Consider the following 10,000-nt stretch of genomic DNA (forward strand, 5'->3'; position numbering starts at 1 on the left):
CTTTTGCACTATGTGTGTAATTGGGAGGAGAATGTATCCCAGCATTTCTGTGCAGTGAGTGTGACACGAGGGTGAGAGTGCGACATATAAAACTGTGTTTGTTCATTTTTATTTCATTTGTATTGTACTGACTTACTATGACCGTTAGTGTTTGAATGGCTGTGTGAGTGTGCTCATGTCTTTGTGTTCAGTTATGTGAATGTGTGTGTGTGTGTGTGTGTGTGAGAGACAGAGAGAGAAAGCAGATCAAGCCTTTATGAATGACTTCTATTAGTTAATACCACAGCTGATTCCATCTGTATGGTCACAACAGAACATGGCAACAGCCAAAGGTTATGTAACTGTACTCACTCAATCATTTTGCCCTTAGGTGTCATTGTTTTAAACATTAATCCATGAGAATCCTGAAATTGACAGTATTCCAGAGTAAATTATGTATAAACAGGGTGTTAGTCAGAGTCTGTTTTTGAAATGAAACTCTAAAATGTTCTCTTGCTAGAGAGTGTCTTTCTCAGGGTGCACAGCCGTTGGTTTCAAATGCTCCACTTTCCATAAATTGTTTACTTTCAATATTGTTATGAGTAATTTATTTTGTCTGTTGTGTTGCAGACAACATGACAGAGTTCAGACCGAAGTCTGCCCTGGACACAGACGCCAGAGAGTCAATCTTTCTGCTCAGGTAATCCAGGTCTCACCTGCTGTTTACTGGCCTTTCCTCTTCACTTCACATGTTTGACATTCAATACTTGACCTGTCCAAGACATTCAAACATACATGTTTAACATACGCTTAACTACAAAGATTTTTTTCCACCGTTCCAAAGTTTGACCTGCCATGATTGTCAAATATGTGTGTTAGTTGTCCGAACATTAGATCAGTTTTGTTCTTCTCAGGCAACTTGTAAGTTGTCAGTGTTGTTTGTAAAGCATGGGTTAAGAAGGATGATGACTTCGTCTACAATGAACCAAATCTACCTCCGGGTACAAATAAAGTAACCTGAACATGAACCTGAAACTTGATTTAAGTCAGGGCAAAAACCATTGTCTCCTGTCCACTGCTGTTCTTTTCCTGCCTACCTCTCTCTGAGCTCATGTGACTGAGACAGCAGTGCAGGGTGGGGCAGGGCAGTGAGTGGGTTCAGTCTCTACCCAATCACAGTTATGATTAACTATTCTTCTCTGCTCCTGCAAGAACTACAACAAAGACTCCCCTGTGTGAATGCCTCTTTACACAGTGAAGTCTTTTCAAGCGACTCAGACACACGCTGTTTGCTGAGTCCTGTTGGTTAGCGAAGCACTAAACATGCCTCACTGTCACCCAGCATGTCAGCACAGGAGCTCGGAACTTGTACAGACCCGACCAGGACGTGTCAGTGTTTTTATTTGACTTATTTGTTTTTGTTTACTTTGATACCCAAGCTCCCGCCCAACGCCCAGGACCAGCGGCGCAGGCAGAGAGAGTGAGAGCGGTGTGGAGTCGACACACGTGAGTGTTTTCTGCCTCGCTGTGAGAGAGCTTATCTCTCCTGCTGGCAGGCAGAGCAGACAGGCAGGGCGCCGTGGCCAAGCACACAATGGTTGGCCGGACTATCAGAAATCTGTCCTGGCCTGCGGAGGCAGAGTGAAATCAGCACTGAGGAATGCCCCCTTGGCCTTCATCAGCTCCTACCCACAGACCCTGAATCAGCGCTGGGCCTCGGCAGGCCACGCTCTGGCCAACCTGGCCTGTGAGGCCACGGCGCCCTCTGCTGCGTGGCCGAGGAATTGCGCAAAAATATATTCCTGTCCACTTGCAAGTTAAAACCCTCGATACCCATAAGTAACCTAATTTCTCATCTGAGGTATATTAAACAAAGTGAAAACTGTCCAACGGGACCCAAAAACAGCTCGTTTTAGACAATCTTTACTTGAAACCAGCCTTGTTTTGTTAAAGTGGAAAAAACGAGGATTGTCTCAGATTGTACGTGAAATATTGTTTTTGCTCATCTGTTGTAGGATGACAGTTTACTGGAGAATGTGGAGAATGACATGGGGTCCTCCATTAAGGAGCTGTTATACACTGAATCTGACCTCACAGTCACTCCCATAATGGACAACCCAAAGGTACATGAACTCAACTCACTTCTTACATACCGCATATGTGGTGACTGATGAGCACATAGATGATGTGATGGGAAAAATAATGTGATATGAAAAAAAAAATAAAAGGTAGGTTATTCTTGTTAGTCATTTTTCTAATACTGAATTGTGCAATGTGTAGATATGTTCCGCTCCCAGAATACTTATAATATTTTATTTATTTATTTTTTTTATTGTACTGTTAAATTTCATGTTCATTTGTGATACTGTGACTCTCAGATTTTGAAGAGCGCTCCTGTACGATTTGACTCCAAGACGCTGTGTGTGCCAGCATATTCAGGTAAATTCATGGGACATGGAATCCTTCAGGTGAAGACAGAGTCTCTCTCACTCTGCTCCAGCAAACTCACTCACACAAAATCATATATACACAAACTCACAAGCACAGCAAGAGTCTCTAAGAGACATGTACACACCCTCTCACCACACAGTCATCTGTCTGAGTCATTCTTACCAACTTTTCCCCCCCTCACACACACACACACACACCCCCCCTCTCCCCAGCTGACTGTGCTCTCTGTGTCCTCACAGCTGAGAAACTGGTGTCTCTGAGCTCAGAGGACTGGTCAGTCTTCCTGCAGCAGCTGTGCTCTGTGCTGGAGTCAGCCGATAAGTCCTCCACCACCTCGGCGGCCCGTACGAAACTCAACCTGCTCTGCTACCTGTGCAACGTGGCCAGTCACAGAGACGCGGCCACACGTCTCACCCACTCCCGCCTGGTAAGACAGGCCCGGTTCAGCTCCTCTAAAAACACTCAACAGCATCACACACACACTGAAAAGGACACCAGATAAAAGACCAAGAAAGAGTGGAAGAGAGCTGGGGAAACAGCCCAGCCATTAAAAGGCTAGAGTTACGTTTACCGGCTCTCTGAGGTCTGGTTGTGATCAGGGTCTATACTAGGGTCTGGGTCTGGGTTCAGTTGAAATGACTGAAATGACCTTGAGAAGTGATTTACGGTTCACCAGTGTGAGAGAATCGATTTTCAGAATTCTCCACGGGGCCTAACGTGGCTTTTAAGTTTTTTGAATACGTGGAAAGAAGGGGGTATAAATGATATCTTTCAGAGTGTACTCAAGAATTTCGAACGTTCTGAATTCCTCTAATGCGTCGTGTGTTAGGTGTGGTTAGGAGACCAAACACATTGGAGGAGTGTCCAGTATCTGACACATAGTTTTTTTGGTGACTACAGTCACGACTCATACACTAGGCTTCACTGGGATTTAACATTACCTCACACCACTTACCCTGATGAGTTACATCTGTTGTCTGTAATGTAAAAAACCCATTTCACATTTGCTTGTCATTTTGCGCCGTGTTGGAAGCTGCCCTTCAGTGTCGGAGTGGCCCCGCTCATTCTGTAGGAAGTACAACAATGGTTTGTCCGGCGAACGCCGGATGCTTCCGTCACCTTTCCCACCCCGTCTGAAACAGAGTTTCCTCCTCATCTCCTTTCTTCAGAGAACACACACCCTGATTACCGCCCACGGCCAGAAACTCCACCCGTCTCTCGCTCTCCCCACAACATCCTAGTCCTTACACTCACAGTTATTTTCTTTTTTTTTCCTGAAACTTAATCTGTGTCTGTTTTTTGAAGTAAAGAAAACTGCAGTGAATTGTCGGTGTTGCATGTGGGTGACACAGAAGATTGATAATCTGATGTGATTGATTGTGTTGTGTGGTTTCGCTCAATCACATTAAGAGAGATTTAATCAGGGACTTATTGGAAGTGGTCTCTGATGCTGCCCCTGCAGGTCTAACCGCCCTGAGGCCGATAACTGCTGACTGGTCACTGAAAGACCTCAGTGACCAGAGCGGTGTGAGTCTGAATCTGAGCTTTCAAACTGAAATGTGCTTGGGCAACACTCTTAACTCTAAATTTGTCCTCAGACACATGTGAGCCCTGACATAGTGAATACTGCATGCCCCTCTGTGTAAAAAAAAAACAAAAACTGGCTGAAGTTAGAGAGGCACTGAAAGATGAGGGTATTTCTGTGGAGTTATCCATTTTGGATAATGTCTGAACGCAGCAACCCAGCAGAATCTGGCTGACCATAAATACTGTACACTTGCCTGTACTTTTCTGCCAAGCTGCTAACAGTTCATCCTAGTCTGCTCATTTGTGCCATCAGACAATACTGTATCTGACCACCAGGTAGCGCCAACATATCTAAAAATACTGATGGACAGCATCTCTCTCTTAGAAACCACCACAGTTACACTGCAGTGCCTCTTGGTTAGGATGAGTGTCACTGTACACAAGTGAAATGATTGATCTTCAAACAGCTTCATGTTTTCGGCATACTTGACTGATTTTAAGCACTATATCATATGAGTGTGTGTGTATATGTGTCTAGTATGTCTGTGTGTGCTATAGAGTAGTACTGCAGAACTCAGGGAGAATTAACAAATTATATATTTTCTCTCTCTCTCTCTCTCTCTCTGTCTCTCTCTCTCTGTCTTTTTCTCTGTTTTGTAATAGTTCTCACTGTTGACACAGCAGCTGCGTTTGGCGTCTAACTGGGATGTGTGAGTATCATCATGTACAACACAGTGTTTCAGTCCACTGCCAACTGCCCCCTCTCTCTCTCTCTCCCTCTCCTCCTGTATGTGTGTATGGAAAGAATGACTGGCATGTGGCACGTTGGTGTCAGAGTGGATTAGAGTCTTATGCTCTCTGCTCTGCAGTTTGGCTGTCCGCAACCAACATTCACGCACCTCCCCAAAAACCATAATAAACGCTTTCAACATTCACTCAATTAAGGCTATATACACATTGTTTTTGCTTTCTGTAATGCTTTAATGGAAGCTGATAATATATGTATTAAAATATTAGTGTATGAGATATAGTCATGTGTTTGTCTCACACTACACTGACTTAAAGCATGATTTTTTTATATTGCTGTTCCATTATTATAAATGAAATATGGTTATTGGCCATGTAATCGAATGGTACGTTGATGCTTCTAAATGAACATGCCCAGGGTAATGTTGGCCTTAGTAACCTGGTTGTCATGACTCCACATGAGACTGGATCCTGCTGTGCTGTGTGTGACTCTTTTACTGAGAACACCGTGACAAAACACAGGACTGAGACGGGTTGGACGCACAGGGCAAACGAAATGCAATGACTGTGAACTGACTGGACAAGAGCTGATTAAACTCTCAATACTAGAATACAAAGGCTCGGGTTTCCACTACACAGAATTCACAAAGAACCACAGAGCACAGTGGTGAAGAGAAGAATTATTTATGCGTTTAAAATGGAGCACCCACACTTTGTACTTCTGTATGTTATCAGCATCTCGTACAATTTGAGTGACAAGTATTAGATCCAATGGGCTTTCGTAGCTTCATGTTGGGTAGTGAACTGTACATATTATGTGTGTGTGTGTATGTTTCAGGAAGACCAAAGTGATGAGAGTCATAGGCCTCCTGGCCTCCCACTGCACAGAGCTCAGAGAGAATGTTCCAATCACGGAGGTGAGTGTGTGCGCGCATTTGTGTGTGTGTGTGTGTGTGTGTGTGCATTTGTATGTGTGTGTGTGTTAGTTATAACCTAAATAGCTCTGATATGTCTGTGACAATGGCTCTACATTTTCCCCTCAGCAGCATTGCAGACATGTACTATACTTAGTACAAGATTCATTAGTACTAGAATCTTTCAGAGGAAGTCTCATGTAGACCTTAATGAAATTGTGTGGTGCCTTAAATGCAAAGGCTAGACATGAATCTGTTTGACACAGATCATTATACTGGATACAGAGTTTTACAAATGACTGCTGACATAGCATGCTCCTGTACTGCATGCATTAGCCATGAACACAGGAACAACGGCTGGAAACGCAGCTGCAGAGTGTGAATGGTGAAATACTCCTAGTTCACCACCAGAGGCCACTGTTGCTTAACATGAGAGTTTTTGCTCAGAGTACTACAGTGTACTGGAAAAAAAAAAAGCCCCAGACATTTTTCCCTCTGTCTATCACTCACTCTAAAGCACGTGAAATCCAATATTGTCAAATGGAAATTACCAAGTCTTGTCACTGTAGCCCTGAGTGCGGAGAGGACAGGCGAGTTGCATTGCGCTGCCCAAACGCGCTTACGAAAGCGTTAACAAATCATCAAAGGGCTGAAGAGTGGCATTGTGGTTAATCATTTCACAAACAGGATTCTATTTGATGTCGAATCGCGAGCCTCCGCCCTTGATCCATAGCTTACATGGGCTTGCAGTGATTTCCTGTGCCGTCTCCCACTCTTTTTTTTTTTGTTGTTGTTGCGGTGGAAAAAAAGAGGGAAAGAAAGAAAAAAGAAAGGAGACATTACCAGAAACGATGAACGAAAAACAAAATGGCCGCCAGCCGCATACTAGCAAGGCTGGCGTTGGTGTAGCCCAGGCTCTCTCTCTCTCTCTCTCTCTCTCTCTCTCTCTCTCTCTCTCTCTCTCTCTCTCTCCCTCTCTCTCTCTCTCTCCCTCTCTCTCTCTTTCTCTCTCTCTCTCTCTCTCTTTTTCTGTGCTGTTCTCTGAAACGGTAGCTTACAGCCCACTCGCCCGGCTTCCCGCCATTTTAAGAGTGAGCCAGCTGGTGTTTGGGAAGCGTGTGAGTGATACTGTGGGGTTCCTGTGCCAGTCTCTGTAGGGGTGCCGTGTCTGACAGTTTGCCTCGGTCATGGCGATTTCTCTCTCGCCGTTCTCTCTTTGTTGGGGCTTTGAAAAGCGGAGGCTTCCTCTTATCTCTCCCCTTTCTCTCGCCCTGCCGCGGCTCCGGGAGGGTTGAGCGTGAGGTGTTGGAATGACAGTCTTAGCTTATGGGAGGTGTGTAATTGGTCAGAAGGTGTAACAGCGTTAGCGCGCTGAATATGCCGTAATACGGAGTCATGGCGTTATGCTCTGTCTCTGCTATGACAGATTCTCTTCTTGGTTTCACCCCCTGAACACTTGCTTGCTGCAGAGACAACAGTTGGAAGGTGGACTAACACCACCACAGTAAGCCACTATAACTAGTCATCACACAGGGGCTGTTTCGGCAGGAAAAGGGGACTTATAGAATTATTGGTAATGTGTGGAAAAAAGTTTTTCCTCTGAAGGGTACCTCCTCACCCCCACCTCCCCCTTTACCCTCCCTCCCCCGTCTCTGTCTCTCTCTCTCTCTCTCTCTCTCTCTCTCTCTCTCTCTCTCTCTCTCTCTCTCTCTCTCTCTCTCTCTCTCTGTATTAATCCTCTTTGAGACTCAGGCTGTGTGTTTGCTGTGAGTGGTTTAGCTTGAGCTCTAATGAAGTGTTAAATGAATCTTTTTCCCTGGTACAGGCAACTCTCTCCCCTGTGCCGCCAGCTTGAATTCACGTGTGTGCGTGTGCGGGTGCGGGTGCGGGTGCGTGTGCGGGTTGCGTGCGCGCTCTCTGAGGAGTCAGACAGCGCAGCCTTAGTTCCTGCCCGAGGACAAGAGCCCGGAGCTACAGGCTAAAACCTGCAGCCGCTCTCAGCGAGTGCAAAACCTGGACCCATTTTTCACGCCTTTCCTCTTTTTTCACACTCTGCATTTCACTGCTTTGTTTCAAACGAGCCTCAGAAATGCAGCATTATACCATGTCAATATCTAGCTTGTTGTCAAGTCTTAAAAAAAACCCCCCAAAAAACAGAAAGCCTGTGTGTGCTGATTTGAAGGCACGCTATGCTCTCAGAACCCTGGTCAGAGCCGACCGGGGGTAGAGTCCATTCAGCTCTGCTTGGCACTCAGTGTCCTGTGTGTTTGGCTGTGTGTTTGCTTTTTTTTCCTTTTCTGGTGGTGGAGCTGCCTGGCTGGACTGCAGAATGATATTGATCCAAACTGACCGTCAGAGACACAGACCATCTCTCTGTCCCTCGAATGACACCACCGTTCTCTCTTCACCACCACCTGCTCACACTGTCTGCTCTTTTTCTCTCTCTCTTTTTCTCTCTCTCTCTCTTCCTCTCTCTCCCTCTTTTCTCCGCTCTCTTAACCGTATTTATGGATTTCCTAGACTAAGATGAGTATCATGGCAGGAAAATGAATCCAGCCCTGACTGGTCTTCACAGTCACCGTTTCCTAGCCACAGTATCCCTCGAAGCACAGCTTCATGACATTCCATTATTAAAATTCCTAACCTTGTGAATCTTACACGAACACGCACACACAGCTCTGGATATCCCATCTGTGATCATTCAGATTTTAAAGATGATCTCAGAGAGAGTTTTAAGTTTACATGATTACAGATTACAAGAGGATTTTATAGGAAAAGGTTTATATCATGTAATTTGACAGACTTTGGAGTGGAATGGTGTTTTTTATGACTCGCTTTCAGTGCTGGGCTGTCAGCATGTGTTTGTCTGTGTCTGTAAGCAGTTCATTTTTTCATAATGCTCCTCTTTTATTGGAACGATAGTGTAGCTTGCTATTGCGCTCCATGGGAATATCACTCGGAACAGATGCATCCGTTGTTCTCCTTGGATCCGTGGACCACCTCCATCCTGATGAATGAAAGACCATCTCTGTACCTCCTCCAGAGGCTGCCCTGCTCACTGAGACAAGAATCCCTCGACTGCTGATCAAGGATCAGCTCCGCTGACTCCCACGCCTAATCTACACCGTCACCCTAAGCCCGGGGCTGATCCCAAATCGGCAGGGAGGCCTTCCATACACCCACACCTGCGGCGTGGAGTCCTGCAGTGCCGCTTAACGTTGCATGGCCCTGTGCAGCCCGCAGCCTCGACACGGTTTAAACCCACGTCTGTTCCTCCTCAGGGCGAGAACCGGAGAGGGTGGGAAGGACGGGCGGAGAGAGAGAGAGAGAGAGACAGAGAGAGAGAGAGAGCCAGAGCAAGAGAGAGAGAGAGAGAGAGACAGAGAGAGAGAGAGAGCCAGAGCGAGAGAGAGAGACAGAGAGAGAGAGAGAGCCAGAGGCAGGGAGGGAGGGAGAATTGATGAGTGCGGTGTGATGATGATAATGATGTGTTTTTGGGGTGGGAAGAAAACTCCGGCTCAGCCTTGTTTGTTTTTTTTCTCTCTCTCTCTCTCTCTTTCTTTCTCCCCCTCCCCCGTTTTCGGGAATCATCATCATCATCATCATCATCATCAGCATGTGTCTTGGGCTGCCAAAGAGCATCAAACACAGCCGCTAACATCTGTTCCCTGCAAAGTCATCGTTTATGGGGCTTTAGCGGCTGCGGGTAGGCTTGCGCCCAGTTGGACCTATTTGCATAGCACCCTGCTGGGAGAGCTGCCGCAGTGAGAGAGAGAGAGAGACAGACTGGCGTATCTTATACCATCAGCCCACATCTGAACTGAGAGAGAGACAGAGAGAGAGAGAGAGAGAGACAGACTGGCGTATCTTATACCATCAGCCCACATCTGAACTGAGAGAGAGACAGAGAGAGAGAGAGCAGTGAGATGCTGATGCTAAGAACCAGGCTGTGTTTATGTTTATTTGTTTGTGTATGCATATCTATGGGTGGGGGTGGGGTGAGTTTGCCAAATGAGTGTGTGAGTGTGTATTTGCAGACACATGTGTATGTGTGGTTTGTGTGTGTGTGTGTGTGCGCGTGTGTCTGTGTGCTTATTTGGAATAAATATTCTTATCCAAGGCAGTTTGTGAAAGACGGGTCCAGGTCCCTCACTCTCTCCTGCCTCATTCCCATTCAGCAGAGAAACATAAACCTGTCAGTAGTTGGAGGAAGGGAGATGGTCACGCACAGAAACTGAATCCAGCTGGTCAACACCAGGATTCGTACCTGTCCCTCACAGATTAGGGACTACAGACACACCCTGTAGTGTCTTCGCTCCCATCCTGTATTTTTCCATCATTAAAAAAGAAAACCAACCCTTAGGAAGACTTTAACACGGAGC

General features: G+C 46.0%; 1 protein-coding gene across 1 annotated transcript in view; it reads left to right on the plus strand.

The window, feature by feature from the left end:
* ulk4 (unc-51 like kinase 4) overlaps positions 1-10,000 on the plus strand; it is an 84,202-nt gene that overhangs the window by 5,533 nt on the left and 68,669 nt on the right. Inside the window, exons 10-16 of the mRNA XM_030783255.1 lie at positions 610-679; positions 1,419-1,485; positions 1,995-2,102; positions 2,358-2,418; positions 2,670-2,857; positions 4,621-4,667; positions 5,543-5,621. Coding sequence (XP_030639115.1) covers positions 610-679; positions 1,419-1,485; positions 1,995-2,102; positions 2,358-2,418; positions 2,670-2,857; positions 4,621-4,667; positions 5,543-5,621 — 620 coding nt within the window. The remainder of the gene's footprint in view (positions 1-609; positions 680-1,418; positions 1,486-1,994; positions 2,103-2,357; positions 2,419-2,669; positions 2,858-4,620; positions 4,668-5,542; positions 5,622-10,000) is intronic.

Source organism: Chanos chanos, chromosome 8 (assembly GCF_902362185.1).
Source record: "Chanos chanos chromosome 8, fChaCha1.1, whole genome shotgun sequence".
NCBI classification, from domain to species: domain Eukaryota; kingdom Metazoa; phylum Chordata; class Actinopteri; order Gonorynchiformes; family Chanidae; genus Chanos; species Chanos chanos.